Source organism: Mytilus californianus, unplaced genomic scaffold, assembly GCF_021869535.1.
Source record: "Mytilus californianus isolate M0D057914Y unplaced genomic scaffold, xbMytCali1.0.p SCAF_1, whole genome shotgun sequence".
NCBI lineage: Eukaryota > Metazoa > Mollusca > Bivalvia > Mytilida > Mytilidae > Mytilus > Mytilus californianus.
This window is the reverse complement of record NW_026262581.1, coordinates 49,441,734-49,463,434: the sequence shown is the minus strand read 5'-3', so window position 1 is coordinate 49,463,434 and position 21,701 is coordinate 49,441,734. Positions and strand designations below refer to the sequence as shown.

At 30.5% G+C, this 21,701-nt stretch overlaps 1 protein-coding gene across 1 annotated transcript; it reads right to left on the bottom strand.

Moving 5' to 3' along the window:
- Positions 1-3,082: 3,082 nt before the first annotated feature.
- Positions 3,083-20,983, bottom strand: LOC127720293 (zinc finger MYND domain-containing protein 10-like). The gene is made up of 13 exons (XM_052226810.1): positions 20,805-20,983; positions 16,249-16,357; positions 15,757-15,870; positions 13,328-13,461; positions 12,588-12,666; positions 11,856-11,944; positions 11,338-11,438; positions 10,736-10,818; positions 10,083-10,172; positions 9,290-9,415; positions 8,476-8,597; positions 7,060-7,185; positions 3,083-6,203 (listed from the first exon to the last, which is right to left on the bottom strand). The coding sequence occupies exons 1-13, from the start codon at positions 20,900-20,902 to the stop codon at positions 6,107-6,109; spliced, it is 1,368 nt and encodes a 455-aa protein (XP_052082770.1). The 5' UTR covers positions 20,903-20,983; the 3' UTR covers positions 3,083-6,106.
- Positions 20,984-21,701: the final 718 nt, after the last annotated feature.

Sequence of the window (21,701 nt, the reverse complement as noted above, 5' to 3'; positions counted from 1 at the left end):
CTGCATTTTACCCCTATGTTCTATTTTTAGCCATGGTGGTCATGTTTTTTGATGAAACAGAAAATAAAACACAAACTTTATTTTAGATACCCTAAGTATCAGTCAGCTTAAGTTTGGTTGGAATTGGTTCAGTGGTTTCAGAGGAGAAGATTTTTTAAAGTTAGAAAACATAATGAACAAATTGTGTAAAATTGTCCTAAAAGGGCAATAACTCTTTAAGAGGTCAATTGACAATTTTGGTCATAAAAAAACCTATTTGTAGATCTTACTTTGCTGAACATATTTGCTGTTTACAGTTTATCTTTATCATTAATACTATTCAAAATAATAACCAAAAACTGCAAAATTTCCTTAAAATTACCAATTTAGTGGCAGCAACCCAACAATGGGTTATTAGATTCATCTGAAAATTTCAAGGCTGATAGAACTTCACCTAATGAACACTTTAACCTTGTCAGATTTGTTCTAACTCCTTCGATTTTTGAGTTATAAGCCAAAAACTGCATTTTACCCCTATGTTCTATTTTTAGCCATGGCGGCCATGTTTTTTGACGAAACAGAAAATAAAACACAGACTTTTTTCTAGATGCCCTAAGGATCATTCAGCTAAAATTTGGTTGGAATTGGTTCAGTAGTTTCAGAGGAGAAGATGTTTGAAATAGTTAACACCAGACGGACGATGACGGGCGCCAAGTGATGGCTAAAGCCCACAGTTCCTTCGTAACTGTGAGGTCATAAAAATTTAATTTCCTCCAGTCCAAAATTTATTTCACCCAGGGGCTGTATAATGATGAAAATGCCTTTAAATGTTTTCGTGGAACACCCTTCAAAAAAAATTTGGGCAGGGGTTCCCCTGACCCGGACTATCCTGTTTGGTCTGGGGGCATTCACCCAATATAAGTATGCTGAAAGAAACAATATAATAATGGTTTAAAGAAAAAAGTCACACTGAATAATTCTGAAAATGGAACATATCAAGGAGAAATCCATTTTTAAATAGAATATAAATCTATATCAATTGATGCTGCTTTCTTCCATTAAATTCATATACTAGATGAAGGATTTTTTTACAATTATTATTTACTGAGAATTTCTGATAAAACTATACAATGAACATACTTTAGAAGAGACTATCTCCAAAAATGCCCAGCATCAACTTTAAAGAGTAGGTTGGTTAATGTCTTTTATATGGTCTATAACAGATTGGAGAAAATATCTATTTGATTTTAAAATGAATAAATTTATTTTTTTTGTAGTTGGATTGCTGCATCATGACAAATTACCTACATCTATAATTATGTCACGATTATGGTCAACCCAATAATGATGGCATCTGTAAAACTTTCAAACATATGACTTCAACTTTACCACTAGGAAAACTTGGTTCAATAGCTTCCATGTAAGCAGTAACTCTCTATCGAGGAAATCAGGATAGTAATGCTTGCCCTGGATTATTGTATCAACTGGGAGGAAAGGTCAACTGGTTAAGGTCATACTGTAACCTATAGAAAACATTGATGTATGGAATTGATTGGTCATATCCAGCAAATGTGTTTACATGTACATTAACCCAATACACAGATTTTTAAGTTTGCCACAGCAGGAAATTTTATTTAAAACAGTAAAAAACATTTCCACAAAAGTGATTGTCTATCATATAAAGTCAATAGAACAACTAGAAAGGTTTTTTCTTTAGTAAATTCCTTCAACACAAAATTAATGTATAACACTATGTGTATGTAACATATCTTCTTTCTGGAGTTTTTTTATGTTGTCTTTATGAATAGCTAAAGGGGAGATTAAGGTACCAGGAAAACTATTTTAACTCCTTCATATATTTTGCCTGTACATGTTTTAACAGATTTGCTAAAAGTATGTTTTTCATTGTTGTTGTATTCTTTTCTGACATACAAGTGATCTCTATATGTTTTGGCTTATAATCTGGATTATCAACAATATTTACCTTCACAATAAGTAGGTCCCATTGGGGTTTAAGTGTAACATATGATTGGCTGAATATTTGTAAGTGTGAATCATGAAAGTCAAATTATTGAGTGTGAAAATGGGAAACGAAGTAGGATGGGACATAGAGATTACAAGCGTTATTATTACAATGATAAGTGGGATACGGGAATCTGACAAACAATAAGTGGGATCAGGGATTAGACCCCCAATAACTCTGAAAGACTATCTTCCAACATAGACTCTTTTTGTATTACTGTTGTTTTTTTTTTATTGAATTGGCTATTGATGGTCAATGGTGCAGTCGTTTTTTTTTTGCTGTTCAATATTTTTTCATATAAACAAAAAGATTGCAGACTATGACATTCTGTGGTGACACAGCAGAACCAGTGAATTATAAATACTCATGTCAGCAAATATTTCAATAATCTAGTCACATCCTTTTAAATACAGCTACACTGAAAAAATATTCAATTAATCAGATATATCAAGATAACAATCTTTAGTAAGCAACTTTTTAGATGCCTGATAATTTATGACATTGATCCTGTGTTGAAATGAAATTATCATTGATATGGTCATAATTATAAATCAACTGTTTACAAAAATTTAGAATTTTTCGAAATACTAAGGATTTTCTACCCCAGGAATAGATTACCTAATAAGCTGTATTTCACAAAACCTTTCGGACTTTTGAGTCCTCAATGCTCCTAAACTTCATACTTTATTTCACCTTTTAATCTTTTTTTATATAAGCATCACTGATAAGTCTTTTGTATACAAAATGTGTGTCTGGCATACAAAATTTTAAACTGGTATTTATGATGAATTTATTTAGGTAGTGCAAAATTTCCAAAGTATCAATTTAATAAAGAACTGAAGGTTCTGGATTATTTGCTATCTTAAATTTGCTGCATTTGATTTAAGTTAACACAATTTTTCTCACACCCAAAATTTTAATATTTTACACTCCATATACATATTCCTAGTTAAGATTTTCTATCCATTTGGAAAATTGTACTGGACCCAATTAATGATACAAGGCAGGTGCAGATCACTCTGATAAAAGAACATTGAATCATAATTTTGTAATGCTGAACTAAACACAGAAAGACAAAAATTGCATTAATTTTCATTTATTAATAAAATAAGACAAACAATATACAATATATACAACTTTAAATTATATGGACGGAATGTAGATTTGTATAAATGGACTTGATATTTGCACCAATGTGATGTAGATTTTGTTTAAAATATGAATATGACATCAACATTGAAATATGAATATTTTCACCATTAACATATGAATAAAAAGGATTATGATTCTAAATGATTTTTCAAAAAAACTTCTGTCATCACGAAAATTCACTGTCTTGAATACTTTTCTAAACTTTGTATAAATGTTTGTGATATAAAAGACTACATATATGAAATAAGAGAGATTTTATTTCACTTCATTTAAAATATGGAATCAACTTTAATGAAAATGTAAATGTTTCTTGTTTGTTACCTTTTACACCTGTAATGAAATTCGTTCTGAGGACAAAAATGCCTTTGAAGACATATCAAGCATTTATTGATAAATGTTAAAACGGAATGCTTTGGACTGTATTGATCCACTGTTAAGACGTGAGTTTACTTTTGATTAAGTTATTTTGTGGGTACCAATTTTCGTGGATTGAGGAAAACTTGCATTTTTGTGGATATTTGATATTGTGGTTATTGCCAAAGTCTGCATACACTTTTATTGAAAATTTGTTATTCTTGGTACACTGGAATTTGTGGTTCCTGGGTAATCACAAAATCCACGAAACTTGGTATCTAACGAATAATAATGAATCCACAGTATTATCTAGACATATTTTGTAGGTACTTGTCAATTGTTGAAGATAGATAGTTAACCTCTATATGTCTCTTGACTGTCTGTGTTCTTTAGTTTCTGTCTGATTAGTGTATACTGTCTCCTTTTATTATTATATCCAAATATGACATTCAAATAGATGTATAAATTGCCACATTATGTTTGTGGGAATGTATAAAAATGTTTATCAATTCACTAGTACATTTCTATTGGGAATAGTCCTTAAACAAAGAATTATTTGAATTTGGAATAATTTTGAATTATGGAAAATTGATAAGAAATGTATGATAAAACTATTGAACTAAAGAGGGTTAGCCATGCACGCATGACTAAGGTTAATTTCACTTTCACTGATATTTCAGTATGAACTAACTAACCCCCTTAGCCATGCATAAATAGCTAATCCTCCTTAATTGGGTTAGTTTTCATCACATATTTCTTATCAATTTTAAAGAATTCAAATTTATTCGGGATTCAAATAATTCCTTGTTCTTAGCAAATAAAATAATACAAAAATAAAATCACAGTAAACAAAAAAATCAATCAATAATACAATACTTGTATATATAATGAACACTAACCTCTTGAACATAACAGAGAACAATTAAAAAGTATAACAGTTTTTAAATGCATAATACAAAACAAACATGATGAACATCTATTCTGTTAACGTGAGAGCCTGTTTATTTGAGGGTACCACAAAATTTTTGAAATTTTGAAAAAATACATAAAGTTCATGGGAACTTTAGTTTGTACTTTTAAATTTTACATAAAATAGATATTAGTATTTTACTTTTTAATGGAAGAATATTTCCTATGGCTTTAGTGTAACCAATAATATTCTTACAGTTGTTTCCCTTTAATAGTTGTACAGTAGACTCCACCTAATCGGATATCGGCTAAACGAATATATCGGCAATTGTAATATTATTTCAAAACACCAAACCATTCCCTATATGATTAATGTTAATTTTATCGTGTAATCGAATATCGGATATAAGAATATATTGGCAATTTGGATAAGAATATTCAGGTCATTTTGTTCAAAACCATGCACAGTCGAATATTTTCAATGTTTTTCTGACAGGAAATGGACCCGGAAGTTACAAATTTACAATCTTGCAGACAAGAAGATTTTGTTTTTACTAAATAAAAGGAACTATTCCTTAATAAATTGTTGTCTTTAATCATTGTCTTCCTTTGTCATGTGAATTAGATGCGATTTTACTTCAAATGGTTTGAATTCATTTATAAAATATGCAAGACTCAGTTGACAAGTTGACGCTGCTGTTTGGAGAATTTTGATTAAACTCTAAATGTTCACAGAATCAGAAATATAATCTAAACTGAATGTACCTCCTTCTGAATAATTTATTGCAATATAAATATAAATCCCTTTTGACAAGAGAAATCTGACTTTTGTCAGATATATTTTTTTCACATGTGCAAAAGTAACCACATGTCATGGACGCCATTTTGGATGTTTACAAATTTGTGAGGAAGCCTCTAGAACTATGACCTAAATATAAATAGTCTTCAGAAAACGTAAACTTTAGGCAATAATATTTTATCAATCATGATTATTTTCATAAATTTAAATTTGATTATTTAAAGAAATAAAATTATAACAAATACGATTTTAGTTTGGAGATTCTACACAGACATGCTTAGATCTATTTATAGCCAAATTAGTTTACCTGTATGATAATGTAAATAATGGATATTAATTTGCTTACAAAACAAATAAAGACAAACTATGGATGGTAGATAATAATTCACATAAATATTTCAGGACATTTGATTTATTTTAATAAATAAAGGATTTAAAAACTGCAAACAAATTTAATCATTACATAATCAGCTGATCATTTTTTACACAAACATCGTGGTGATGTAACTGATAAAAATCACTCCATCAATCCTCCAGCCCTTTCACATATTTAGCAATTGTCAGGGTTAGTAACATCTCAGGATTATATCTACTCATTATTGCAGAATATTCAATGAATATACATTCATCGTCTAATTGAATATATCGGGTAATCGGATATTTTTAGCTGACATTTTGGGTATCCGATTTGCCAGAGTCTACTGTATATCAGTCATTGTATCATCAAGTAACCAAATACAAAATATCAACCTTTGCTTTTGATAGTTTCACAAATATGGAATATAAACATTTATTCCTTTCAAGAATTTTAAGAATCTATTCATAATATTTGAATTTGATGTGCAACAATGATTCATTCAAAACAACAATTATGATTGGCTATACTCTGGTCAGCTGCTCTTCTCTTGTAATTTCAATTTCTGTAGAGATTCCTGTAATAGGTTACAAGCTGTTTTGTGTTTAGGCCAATGGTTCACTTGACATTCACTGTAACAGAAATTTTTTTTTTAATGGTTGAATGATTATTTAAAATTATGTTAAAGGACATACATTTTTGATAATTCTGAATATTTTTTATGATTTTTTTTTCAATTAGGTATATGAAATATTTGAAGCTGGAATTGCAAAAAATCAAGTTTGGTCGCCTTGATAGAGCTTGTGTAAAACTTGAACAATTCCTGACAATTAAAATATCTATACAATTACAAAATTCTTTATTTTAAGACACTAAAAGGAGACAAATCTAGCAAAGAAACTATGCTGTTTATTCCAAAGTGATATTTGGCCATTTTATGTTTCACAAATAGTAATAGAACCAGTGTGCACACAGATTTTCTTATTAAGGAACATGTAAATTCAGAATTTGAACAAGAAAATGCAACTTTTTCACAAAAACAGTTGACAACAATGCTTCTTAGTTTGTTTTTTTTTTTCAAGAAAAAGTAGATTCTTTTATTAGAAACAATCACAGAATATGTTTTGTCAACTCTAGTTTTTTTTTATCTAAACAAAAATCAACTATGTATCATGGTTTAATCCACTATTTTCTACATAAGGAAATGCCTGTACCAAGTCAGGAATATGACAGTTGTTTTCCATTTGTTTGATGTGTTTGAGCTGTTGACCTTGCCATTTGATAAGGGACTTTCTGATTTGAATTTTCCTTGAAATTTTGGTATTTTTGTTATTTTACTTTTTTCTTAACAATGATTTACTATTACTCTACATGTAAATTGTCAAATAAAATAAACATGTAAACAAATAATGAATCAACATGCCAAAAAAAAACAGCATAACAAGCTAGGAATATCTAATACAGCAAAGGATTCAAATGTAAACTTACCGTCTGCAATACCATTCATTTTGACACCTAGAACACCTTTTACTAGCTTCTTCTCCACACAATGCACACTTTGGTGGTTCTGCTATTAAACTCTCTACTGCATCGAAATTGTATGTTTCTGCCCATCTGATGATAAAATTAAAAACTTTTTTTAAAGTATTAAACGTGAATATATCTAAGACAATTTTTTTGACTCTTTATAATTTAAAAAATTTGTAACGGTTCCGCGGAACCCAGTGTCTCGCCTACTTTTTATGTTAATCGCAGGCTCAACAGAAATGAGGAAGTAAATCAATAAAAATATTCCTCTTGATACTATCTTTTGATTGTAAGAAGCTTCTGTCCAAGTTTGGTAAAAATCCAGGATAGTTTATGAATCTAATAAATGTTTAAAAACTTTAACTGCAGACTGAATGTAATGTTAACTGGAAGAAAACAAAATTTCCTTCTAGATACTAGCATTTGATCATAAACAAGCTTCTGTCCAAGTTTGGTACAAATCCAAAATAGTATAAGAAAGTTATTAAAATTTTAAAAACTTTAACCACAGACTGAATATGTTGTTTCCTGGCAGAAAATCTAGGTCCATTTAAAAGTAAAATATGGAAAAAATGGATTCATTTTTGTTACAAAATTTCCTTCTAGATACTAGCTCTTGATCATAAACAAGCTTCTGTCCAAGTTTGGTACAAATCCAAAATAGTATAAGAAAGTTATTAAAATTTTAAAAACTTTAACCACAGAGTGAATGTAATATTTCCCAGCAGAAAAACTAAGTCCATTTATAAGTAAAATACGGAAAAAATGGAATTTTATTTTTACAAAATTTACTTCTGGATACTATCTAATGATCATCAACAAGCTTCTGTCCAAGTTTGGTAGAAATCCAGGATAGTTTAAGAAAGTTATTAAAATTTCATAAACTTTTAACCACAGAGTGAATATTTGTGGACGCCGCTGACGACGACGCCGATGGAATGTAGGATCGCTATGTCTCGCTTTTTCGACTAAAGTCGAAGGCTAGACAATAAATCAAATTCACTCAAACTATTTAGAATTAATGTTGCATTATGTTGTCTTACACATCACTAATTTACTTAGTTTTCATAATTGTTTTATCAATATAAAATTCATGTGTTAGATTGCTGCTTGCTTAACATCTAGTGGCAAATATTTCAGGCAAGAACATATTAACAATTAATACCATAGGAAGGTTCTGGAAGAAGGCAGGAATTTTGAACTGCCGTTGAAAAATAAAGTGACACTACGGGTGCCACTAGTTTGAATGTCTTCATTTTTCATTTTGTGTGGATAGAGGCAAATATTTTGTCTTGTAACAGACCAAAATTTAAAGTGAAATAACAAATATCAAATGAATATATTGTTTTGTAAAAAAAAGTGTTTAGTTGATTCTACCTTTTGGCTTGTGCTCTCATATCACTCTCAGATGGATTAAATACTGTTTTAGATTGTTTCTTTGCAATTTTCTTCCATCTTCCCTCATTTGCTTGTAGAATGTTGTCTCTCATTTCTGGTATCTAAAATATAAAATTTTACATTTATTAAATAAATGGAAGCTACAAATATTATCAAAAATCAACCACTTTATACATTTTTTCTTTTTTTGTTGCAATTACTATTTCTATTTGGGAATAGATATTTTGCAACAGAATATGATAAAATATTCCCTGAAAAGTAGGTCATCTGGAACAAAACACAAACTTGCTCTGTTAATCAACTTGTGCACTTGTGAATCAAAAAATCAGCTCAACATCTACAGCCATAAGGAAAAGTTCTGGACAACTGTTATGAGTTGGAATGGCAGACTTTGGTATAAACAATATTTGCCCTTTCCTTTGATTGGTTGGGGCATACAGTTGATGATAACCACAAAATAACAGTAATTTTATGAGATTTCTTTGGATTTGCCAACATCCTCTAGAACTGATTGTGTAATCATTCCTTATCATATTTTTCCTTTTTTCCGATATAAAAACAACTATATAATTGTCATATTATAATTATTAGTATTGCATTAATTTTGTTATTAATTGAAGGTCTCAAAAAGATTAGTTGTATTGCTGCTAACTCTAAAGTGTCCTTTTACTTACTTACTAGCCAAACAATTGAAGAGAAGGATCACTATATTCACATGAGTTTTGAAAAAAAAATACCTGACAAAGAAATTTTTAACTGTTAATAACATCATTTATAGCAATAATAAACCAACCTGTTCTAAAATAAGTTCTTTCTTGACAGCTGGTGGTTCCATCATAGACAGGTGCTCCAAGTATCGGAGTAACTCTCCTAAGACTGGAATTTGATCTAACATGATCTCTGTTAGGTATGCTCTGAGCTACAAATATTCAGGGATTTGATTAAAAAAATTCATCAAAAGAACAGGATATGTGTTCAAAATTTATAACACAACTAAGTTGAACTTTTAATTACCGCAGCAAACCTAAAACAAAATATATCAGTATATTTCATTATAACGCTTCATATCATGTCTATAATAACTTGTCATATCAAAGCTATACCCAAGTTTCTCAATGTTGTCTTATGTAACCAAAATTTTCAAAATGGTATGGATTTCTAAAAAGTAAATCCACAAAGGTCTCATATACAAGTGATCTTTTGTAACATACAATTACTTTGGAAATTCTACTTTCTTCATATGCGAGGTTCTCAAGTGTGCCAGTCTCCTGCAATTTCTCAGTTTACTAAGCCTCATTTAGACAACTTTTGTGGAATACATCAAAGATATGTCCCAAAATTTTGTCAACTCAGCCATCTACTTAAAATTGTTTTCACAACCCTGTTATCATTCATGTCTGATAAATAAAAAAAAATCTTTTCCTTTGAATTATAAATCTGAAATGAAAATATTAACCTCTTTCACTAGTATTAAGCAAATAAACTGTGTGTATTAGGTTCTTTTAAAAAGCTTAGCTACAACAACTTTTTGAAAAATTAGAAGAAAAAAAATTGTGGCCAATCTTAACTCTTTAAGTTAAATTTACCTTAATTATGACATTTTTTCTATATGAATCTAGTTCATATTTCTGTTGACATTGTGGATCCATCAGAAGCTTGAATATAGATAACCATACCTGAAAAACAAAAAAACTGTTATCATCTATATTCAAGTAAATGTCACACTGCAGAACAACAATAAAAGTGATGTTTATCTGACATCTATTTATTTATTTTACAAAATACCTTAGGAATTATAAACAGTACTCTACATACCCTTTTATCATTGAACTTTTTTTCAGAAAAATTAAATATTTTGCTTCATACCTTTTTATAACTACATGTATCAGCCTTTTTATTTGAAAAATCAAGTCCTTCCATTTACTTTTAAAGTAAGTTTTGTGTGCCACGAAAATTGCTAAGAAAGCTAGTTTCTAAACGGTTTACTGATTTTGCTTTTTTTTTATAATGGTGTTTTGGCAAAAAAGTAGGTAATGAACATCAAATTAACTTTTGCCTGCAAGCATCCATTTAATTTGTTCGAAGTTTCAATGTTCCTGAAATATCAAATTTATGAACATGTCTGTTTTTGGGTAATTTGTGTTGTAATTTATTGTCTTAGACCATCTAACAAACATTTGTCCATCATCTCCTGTCATACATATCCTTTTTTAATAAATATCTGAATTATTTCACTTACCTGGCCTTCTATTTTAGTGATTTTTAAACTATCTTCTCTACTTATTTCCTGCCATTTACTATCTATATATTTAAATGTTTTACCTGAAAATAAAATTTTAACAAAAAACTAAAGAGTTGTCTCCCATAGACCATTCAACTACATAAAAGGATACAAGTTATTTCACCAATTAAAATTGTAGATGAAATATGCAAACTTTTTGTTAAATTAGTTTCTCAGTTGGTCCTGTATCTTTAACCTGTTATTTGATCAATGTCTTCATAAAAAAAATACCCTTTTCTGACAATATAATTGCCTCAATCCCTGACAACAAAATGTCACATATCTAATCATGCTAATAAAAATGTCAATCAAACTCAAATTTGATCTGAAAAGACCCATTTTATCAGGACTACCACAAATTTGAGTGACCTATCCTCACGCAGTATAAAACAGGAAATAACTGCGGGTGCTTAGAAACTGTGTATGATGGGATATCAGACCTGCAAAACCTTTGGGTCGAAGTCAGTTGCAAAATTCAATGTATTCCCCCTACCAAATAAACATAGTTGGGGCAAATCATTCATAAAAATTTACATCAAACATAGAAAACAAGAACTTACCATCTTTCTGTCTTGTCCATGGTGGATTTTCTACTAAATGTACCAACAGTATAGGTATATCTAATGTGTTCAATATTCTGGTTGTAACACTTAAAGGTGAACTGAAATATAAAAAAAACATATTGATATACCAAGAGACTAGCAGCATTTTGTTTTTTAACTAATTTAACTACATCACAGTAAATATCTGGTTTTCTTATTTTCCCACAAATATAAACAATTATTTTTACCAATATTTCTCTCTTATAAGCAGTCATCAAAATAACCACCGATGAAATGATTTATAGACATTTTTTTGTTTATGGATTTTGCTGCTCCATCCATTATTGTTTTCAAGATAACATCCAAAAATGGTCAGAGTTCTGAGTTGATAAAAACATCAATCAGGAGCAATAAAAAAGGAATCATCTGATAGCTTTGGTAGATAAACACAAAGTTAGAAATCACCAAAATTAAATTCCATGATAATAAACCACTTTGCAGTATATTTACATATTGTACTTTCTACCTGTACTTACTTATCTATACAATCAGTTATATATCTTAACAAGGACAAGGATTTGATACAAATTTCAAAATTTAACTTCTTTTCCTGTTTTTCTAACTCCTGAAAAAAGAAAAGTAACAGTAATAATAGATGTTTTAACACCTGTGTTATTGTTAGCAATTATTGTACAATTCTATTTTTTATCGGAGATACTTTGTATTTGTATTCAAATTGATCATGTGAACCATTTACTTTTCAACTGTTCTATTTCTAATATGTATGTATTTTCCCAAATAAGAAATGGTCGAACTAAATATTTTCTTTTGAATGTGAATGTAACCGTAGCAAGTGTGGTATGTAACTGCCATGTCCCAATTTTACAATTCTTGTTCCATAAGATTGCATTTTTTTGGGGTTTTGATTTTGTTATATTTTTTGACAACTGAATAATTCTACAACTTAGTTCAGTTATTATGTTCTATTGTATCAGTAAATCAACTAAACAAATCACTTAAAAATAATTAAAACAGTAATTGTATGTAATTTTAAAAACTTGTGACTTCAAAAATCTTACTTCATTGTTTGTATTAAATTTTTCTTTCTGGATCTGTTATCCTGAATAAGTTACTTTTTTCAATCTAAAATGTACTTTTTGTTTGATGTTATTTTTCTCTTTTTAGATTGCTTGATATTTTTCATCTGTCATATTTCTGATGTTACAATTTTTATCTTTTTACAGATTTCTATAAGGTTTAACTTATACCTCCATATTAGATGCTGAGGACATACTATTTAAGGCATCATTAGTATCAATTTCTTCATCATCAAAATCTTCTACTGTCCTGTAAGAATAAAATATATACTGAAGAAACTATAAGTTGTCATACATGCTTAATGAAAATAACAATGGCTGCTTACATAAAACACTGATAAAGAGCAATTTGTTTTTTTGATATTTATAATTTGACCCATCATAACTTCTTATAATTTATCTTTTTTAATCAAGACATTCTATATTTTTTTTTTCAGTGTGCATAACATTTGGTTGGTTGATTTATTGACTAATTGCTGCTGAATGTCTATCAGTATCTATTACATGCAAAGTCAGGATGATAACATTTTAATGAATAAAAATGTAGATAAACAAATTTTGCTATGCACTAGATAGAGGTGCTGAGTCTGAATTTTAACATTATAGCTCACTAGGTAACACTTGCAGGAAAACATCTTATTCTACTCCAAGCAGCTCAGTTTTTGCTCTAAAAGCCTAAGCCTTGGTGTAGAAGCAGCAAATTCCACTTTTAATGTCTTTGTTGGTTTGTTCACTTACTGTGTCATACCAAACTAATGCACTGGAGGTAACCACAACTACCACCTGACCAGCAATACTGTTCTACAAATCTGAGTAATTACCAATTGACAACAGCTAAAATATTAGAATTTATACAATCAAATCATGGAAATGTTGGACTAGTTAACTGTAAAATCAGATATTTAGATTACCTTGCAGTGAGTTGTGTAAGTTTTCTGTAGCAGTAGTCTAATAAATCAGGTATACAATTCTCTGCACTCTCACACGTCTCTTTAAAATACATTGTAGTCTCTAACAGATTCACTAGTGTAGCTTCATGAAATAACTGAGAAAAAAATATGCAGAGTTACATGTACATGTATAAATTAAAATACAATTTGAAACATACTCTAAGAATCAAACATGAACTCCATCAGTTCAAGTCAAAATTATTAAACACCTTCAGCAAAACTGTATGACATCTTTATCTTAAATTTTTATAATTTTGAGCATTGCAGACTTAAAGATGGATGAATAATTGCATGTTCCCTTTTTACAACTGCAGAAAGTTAAATTTCAGAAATCATAGATGAAAACTGTGAGCTAAATTGAACTTCATAGACCAGCAGTGTTCCAGCTTGAATCTCAGGGCAGAAGGGTGCTAGTTGTCTGAAAGGGCACTTTAGCGTTATAACCCAGATTTTAAGGGCACTGTTGGACAGTGTATAAATTACCTTGAATATTGCTAGGCTCATGCAGCTGGAGAACATTAGTTGTATTTAAACCATATTCAGAAATTAATGTGTTCTTGATGTTGGTTCCAGGAAGAATTTTTTTTTTATCAAATTATCATACCATGAAGCAAAGCATATCATTTTGATGTTAATCTAAACAAACTTGTACATTTGGTAAGGAAAATAATCATCAGAAATTTCAATGTTTTATAACTTATACCAGTCTATAAAAAGAAACAAGTAGTTTTGAAAGATGGAGTTATACATGCAAAATTGAATGTTTAATGTAATTAAATTATCTACATTTAAATTACTAGTTCAAGCATATAGTATATATGTTATTGAGAGTTATTTATTATCATTTGAATTGTTACAAAAAAGTATTTTTAAGTGCACACCAAAGTGCTCCTCAGTAAGGAGTTTTATAAATATAACAGGTGAGACTGTAGATGATCATATTATATTGATGCAATAATATATTGCAGAAGGTATAAACAGTTACTTTTTTCTCCATCATTGTTAAAAATAAATTTGTTGAGTGCTCCTATGTCAGGAGGATTATAAAATACAAGAAGTAAAACAGGAAGTGAATCTTGTTATGTTCAAAGTACAAATTTCTTTGATTCTTCTTTAAATTTCATACTCATGGTTAAGAAACAAAACATTTTTTACCAATTAAGTCAAAACTATGTATGCCTTAAACATTGTTTAAGATTTTATTTTTTATGTTATGCCTACTGAAATAAATTTTTTCAGGTGTACATGCTGTACATAAACATTACAAATGGATAACATGTGGACATTTCATTCTGTATTAAATATCTAGTATTTGTTCAATTATCTTAAATCCACTAATTAGCAGTAAACAATCATTAACAAAGGTGATAAAACTGCCAAAACATTAGGTATTTAACTTAATCCCATTGTCAGTTAATTAGTGTTACACAATCAGGTAACAATTTTACCGGAAACGCCGGTAGGCATGAAATTTGGAAATTTTATTTTTTTGAAAAGGCAGAGGGGTGCATTCTTTTACTTTGGAGGGCAGAAGGGCGGGGGTAAGGGCACCAAGGGCGGGCCGCCCTTCCATTTAGGGCAGGCGGGAACACTGGACCAACTTTGTTCTACTTGTTTGGATTGGGGGGATATAAATATGATAAACTCCAAAATTCATACTTAAGGTTCATGTGGACCCTTTGGCTAAAATGGCTGCATTTTCACCTCAAAATTTACTCTGAGTACAGACAAACCTGCGCATCTGGAAAAGTTTTAAGGCATAGCATGCCCTAGATAAATAAACTTCTAATGCATTGTATGTTTTAGAAAATTTTAAACTTAACTGGATTTAGCAGTGCACTTTTTTTCGTTCCTGCAGAAGATGATAAAATTAACAAACAGTTGAGTTTCACTTGATATGGTCCACTCAGGTACACAGTTTAAATCACCAATTATTGTCAGGTATCTATTGTCCATCTATTGTCCATGTCAATCAAAACAGTTCACTTCAATTATTACCTGTGGGGAAGATCTCAAACCTCTTTCCCAACTTAGTTTATTTTGGCACCTTCTGGAGGAATGAAAAAAAGTGCACTGCAAAATCCGGTTAAGTTTTTAATTTTCTAAAACATAAAATATATTTGAATTTTATTTATCTAGGGCATGCTATGCCTTAAAACTTTTCCAGATGCACAGGTTTGTCTGTACTCAGAGTAAATTTTGAGGTGAAAATGCAGCCATTTTAGACGAAGGGTCCACATGAACCTTAATTGGAAACTGATATAACTAGATTTGACACACTCTAAAACCAGTTTTAACCCAAAACTTTCATACCAGATTGTGCATACCAAGTAAAAAATCTTATTAAGAGGATTTGTCTATTCATAATTTTGTGCAGTGCATATACTCACAACCATGTATATTGGAAATGTAGTTTTTGGTTCAAATTCCATCTCGATAAGTTCAGTAAATATCTTTTCTTTCCAGATCTCTGTTGTGAGCAGATCTTTAATGAGAACCTCGGTCTAAAAAGAAGTGTTATAAAATGCTTAAATCAACATTCAGATACAAATGAATACAACTGAAGTTTTTAATTTACTCTAATAATTTCAATTGCACTTTTTAATTACCATTGCTTCCCTATTTTTTTTTTTTTTATCTTATGACAAGAAAAATAAGTTTTTAACTTTTACAAATTTTTACATAGTTTTTAAATGATTTAATTGTAAATTCCATTAAAACCTGTGCCAATGTGCAGGAATATGCTTGGATGGAGAGTTGTCTCATTTGCACTCATACCACATCTTCCTATATCTATTAAATGAACACAATAATTTAAAAGAATATAAAATGATGAAATTTACTCCACATGATAAAACAATTTTATAAACATATATATATACCTTTCCATATGATATGAGAAAATCTTTAATAAACTCATCTTCTTGTACAGAAGCATTTAGCACAGCCTGCATATTTATCTTTTCTATCATTTCATGTTGTCTTCCCCAACTGAAAATTTTAAAAAAATACTCTGACCATTCATGAACATGACATTTACAGTCAATGAATTTAAATGAAAGAATTTATACAAAAACAAAAGAATACAAAAATTGTTTTAATAGGTAAGACCAAAGAACCAGTATGTCTTCTTTTCAAAGGCCAGAAAGTTTTGCTATAAAGTATCACAGTCATGATAGTTAAAATGAAATATCCTTAATCATTAATGATTGACAACACGTACTTTGTTCAGCTTTAATGCTTAACCTATCTTGCAAAAACAGAACTGTAAAAAATATGACCTTCATACACTTTAGGGGCCCAACCAAAATATACATGTAGGGCTATACTCAATTAACCCCAAACCTACAGCAGGTGGTAAAGGATTTTTTTCATGCAAAATGATTTTAATTTTAGTTTTTTGTGTTTTGGTGCTTGAATCTCATTTATATATATACACACAGTGTTTCATGGGCAACTTGTAAGCATTTTTTTTGTTTTTCTTTCGTCAAGAAATGGCCATTTTAATTCCTGTTTGTTATTGAGTACAATAACGTAACCCAGTGTTTGCTACTCTCCTGAAAGGGCTAAGATGAAGTCTCATTGCATGCAACAGAGTAACCCCTCAGTGATATCATTTTGCACTTATTGGGTTAAATCATGTATTTGTGGATACATTTAAGTAAACAAAAACTAAATCAATGATACAAATACATGTATAACAAATCTATTTCCATATGAAAGAAGCATCATAAGAACTACTTTAATGACATATGAGGGGCCTGATTGGGGGGGGGGGGGTCTCATCACGATTCACGAGATGATTTTTTTGTCAATCACGATTCACAGAAAATAAATTTCCATGATCACGGATCACGAAAATATAAAAAAAAATAAATCTAGAAAAACGGATCACGATAGCGAAAATGCGCCGATCACGAAGAACGAAAATAACCCATCAGGCCCCTCACATATAATATTTTGCTCCATTGCCAGAAGTGGGACTTACATGTACATTTATCATCATTCCCTTCACCTATATCACCCTGCTTAGTGGCTCTATCATTCTTGTATCATGGTTTTGAGACGTGAGCAGACATTATCAGTGAAACCAGTCCACAATGTCTGAGAAGAAGTTAACAGCCAAGTGACAATGTGTGAGGAGACGTTATCAATCTTACTCTTAGTTTAAAACTTTTACTGCCAAAGGTACATTTATGGCTTCTACACACAAAACTCGTTTATTGTGTAGAATGTCAATGGTCCATTGTAATGTCACAATATAGTAGGGCACCGACGACGTCAAAAGACAGCGCCAAAAGGACGATTTTGGCTGGAATAAACACATTTGTTAATACCTCAAACGAATTTTAACAAATAAAATAAAAAGTTTGTCAGTACTATAATACCAACTAATTTACACTGTTTACTAATTGTGTCGATCGTCTTTATGCAAAATTTCGCTCACATTTGAGAAATTGTTTTTCAATTAATTCTTTTTTAATATATACCATTTAAACAAAACAGTTTTATTAATAATCGCTTTACCTAATATTTAATTATAAATAGAAATGATAACTTTTTACTTGATTACGCGAAAAGTCAATATTCTCAATAGACTTCGTAAATATTAATTTTATAAAGGTACATGTATGTAAAATTATATACATGTATTGCAATATGGCGTTTTCAATAAATTTGTACCTGTTTCATCATGAAAGCAATAATCTAAAAATAATTATTTGATTAGAATGGGGACGTTAAATCTGTAGGTGACCCAATGCTAGGCAAACTATGATTTCTTATCCTAATCTTATCAAACATACTCTTATCTTTCCCTTTGCCAATCTTAATTTTAACGGATTCATTGTTAATTTGTTCAAGCCCTCAATAGCAATCAATCATTGAATCAATGAAAAACGAAAGTGATTCTTTAAAAGATATTACATGTATATGTATGCCATGCAATAGTATCATGTGTATTTCCTCGTAGAAAATAGAGATCCATCTTAACATCTATATTTTTTTAAGCCGAGAATGATGATTGCTCTAGGCTTACATGTAGATCATAGGAATTATTTTTGGATTCTGTTCCTTTGTTTTCCTATATTTTAAACATTTCCATAAAATCTAGTGCGCTAAGTGAAGTCAACAAAAGAACAACAAGGATTTGTCTTACAATACAGTGACGTAGCTACACTTCTAATGATGTGCACTAAGAAGATGCCGAGCATAGCGAGGCAAAAAAAACATTTCGACCCTTTTTTGCAAAAAATGAATCTTTTTTCGATCTAAGATGGTTAATTTTGAAGTAAGTGAAGTATGCTCAGTTGAGTGTTTTGCTATATATCAAATCAAAGACCTAAAACTGACTAAAATAATCTAAAAACTTTGCAATGCTCCCCAATTTATTATGCTTCAGAGAAAGAAAGGGCTAGAGAATTGAATCATCTCGTGACATATATAAGTTAACATACGAAAACAAAGCAATTCAAACAATCAATTTTTAATTTTGTGATATAGGAATGTGACGTTCGTATGTAAGACTGTAGTTATCAACCGAGGTCCTTTAGGAGAGTAACATTTTCCTCGGACTAGCATTGTTAAATGTGTCAACAACTTCTTTAGTGTCAATGTCAAAATCAGAATGAACGTGCAGCAGTGCAAGTTAAGAAAGTATTTCTTGTCCCATGGTCGATCTCAGATACGTTTTTACGCATTTCAGAGCGCTGAAAGAGCGTTTAGCAGTAGCGGTTGAGGGTGGCATGGTGAGAAGTATTTGCAGAATACAGAATATATTTGGGTAAAGTTCTTTCGGCGTCATCTCCAATGTTGCAAAGAGTTGGTCTGGTTTCTTAGATGGATAAACATCCCATCTCGCAACCCACCTTTTAATTTTGAGAAGGAACTGATCTTTTGGTTGAAGATCGGATTGTAGGCGCGAAATATGAGAATTTGATGGTCCCAATTCAAACTTTTCAGATTGTTTGGAAGAAGCATCTGGGCAAGAAAACGTTCTTCCGAACTGACAAGACGATCTCGTAGTTCGTTTAGTAGATGGTCTAAAAATTGTATATTCAGTGTGACGCGCCAATAATCCTGGATACCGACAACAGCGGGATTTGCCCGATTACATTGATGACCGGTAGTTCTTGGTTTCTATATATATATAGTAACAGTCAATGGCATTCTTTTTTTGACTGTTATGATTTTTTAATAATGATTTTTTGTTGCCATTTCGTTTGTGCACGCAAGTGCGTTGTTGCGTCAATGGTAGCTACGCCACTGCAATACAATCCTTGATAACAATAATAAACATGATTAAGATAAAGACAAGATGGATATTGATATTATCATAATAGTATTTGAAAATTCTTTCTTTCCCTACTGAAGCAGTGCTCAGAATGTAAAATTTAATCTGTCATATATAATACCCGACAACATGAAGTATGTCATAGAGTCCGCTGTTCAGGGTTTTATTTATTTTTAATTGTTCATATATTGTATCTATTTTAATTTATGGGGTGCCAATGTTTTGCTAATATAATAAATTTGAGATTTTTGGGGGAGGGGGTAAATCAGTTATACATTTAACTTGACATTGCTATAACTAAAGCGTTTATAAAATTGTTAGCATTGTGTTTTGTTATCCTCATTTTTTAAAGATATGAAAAATGAGGAAACAACTGCATTTCTAGGTTAAACAATTGTATTTTTCGATAATGTTAAAAACATCGATAAAGACAATCTTTGGGCAAAAATCTCTAAAAAATTGACTTTTCCTCATTATGGCTGAATTGACGCGGGGAAAAATATAGAAGGCGGGAATGGCCTGTTCTACTGAGGTGCACAAGTTTTGCAACATCACAAATATGGTAAATCAGGATGCTTATGGTGCGACAAAGCAAGTTGACAAATTTCGGCAGCAAGAGGGTTAAGGAGAGGAAAACGATAGTTAATAGAACAATAAACAGATTCTCTGATTTTCAACGTACATGTATAGATATCTTAAAATATCAGCCGCTCGACACTACACGTATGTAAACCTTATTAAATTGTTCACTGCGCTCACTCACCAAAAAGGTTCACATTGTGGTCACAGCTAATATTTTATGACATCAATGGGTAGAAATCCAATAATATAGACTTAATCTTAACCCTGTTGGGAGGTAAGCGAACACTGGTTACATTATCATATATCTATGTTCCCTATGGTAAATGAAAGCTAATAATACAATCATAATAATAACAAAAAAAGGTTTTTGATAATGCTTCTTTATTTGGTGACAAAAGACGTGGCAAAACAATTTTACAGTAGAACCTTTTTTTTGTTAGTAGCATACAAGTTTAATAATCTGTCCGATATCTACTCGCATACTTTGACTAAAGAACTTTCTCCAAGGTTCCAGAAAATGTTGGAAATTATGGTTGTTTATCATAGCAACACAATTATACTTACTCATAATTTCCTATTTCTGCTACTTTGAATGAATGTAAATGTTCGACATATGACTCTGCCTCTACTGGTAACAAAACCTGAGCATTTTCCGAAGTCATTTTCTATTTAAAATGCTTTCAATTTGGGAAAAAAGTTTAATACAATTTGTAACAGAAAGCATGCAGCCGCTTGTTTGTAAACTTCCGGTCTAGATTTCTTCCGAATGGTATTCCGAAGGACCTTTTTAGCAGAATGGCGGGAAGCTGAAGGACAACTCTTGTACAATAGATTTTCACTTAAAAGTTTAGAAAATTTTACAGCCTTTTATTATGAATTTCTAACTTGTGTACGTTGTGACATAAGAATCAAACACATTTTGACCACCAAAGTTATGACCCACCATTATAAACCACAGGAATACATTGACTTTTTTGATAACGATCTTTTTGTAATTTATAATACAACTGAATAATTATATCTAAGATTTCTAATACTATAAGTAGTGTCAGACCATATTTTGAATAAAAACTCATATACTGATAACTATAAAAAGGTCATTCTTTACACATGACACTGTCCAGAAGACAAGTCTGCTCATTTTGTACATGTACAAATACACCAACTGGTATGTATGTACATGTATAAGTTGTAACACCATATTTTATTTTAGCAATGCTATAGAATAAGAATAAGAGTATTTTATTTCCAATTAAAGGGCCCTATAAAGAGCTTTCATCACATTACATACAAGTACATAAGATTAGACATAAATTAGAGACATATAAGAAAACAACATATTTTAATACTATTAAAAAATGCTATAAAAGGCCAGGACTGAACCAGATAATACAATTCACATCTTTGAAATATACCATTCAAAATCATATACCACTCAAAATATGTGTATTTGTGGCTAAT

Excerpts from the sequence above, each read along its gene's own strand:
- LOC127720293 (XM_052226810.1), bottom strand. The coding sequence starts at position 20,902 with ATGACTTCGGAAAATGCTCAGGTTTTGTTACCAGTAGAGGCAGAGTCA. Across the intron at positions 9,416-10,082 it reads GAAAAAATGTCATAATTAAG|CTCAGAGCATACCTAACAGA; the intron begins GTAAATTTAACT and ends GAATATTTGTAG. Across the intron at positions 7,186-8,475 it reads ATGAGAGCACAAGCCAAAAG|ATGGGCAGAAACATACAATT; the intron begins GTAGAATCAACT and ends TTTTATCATCAG.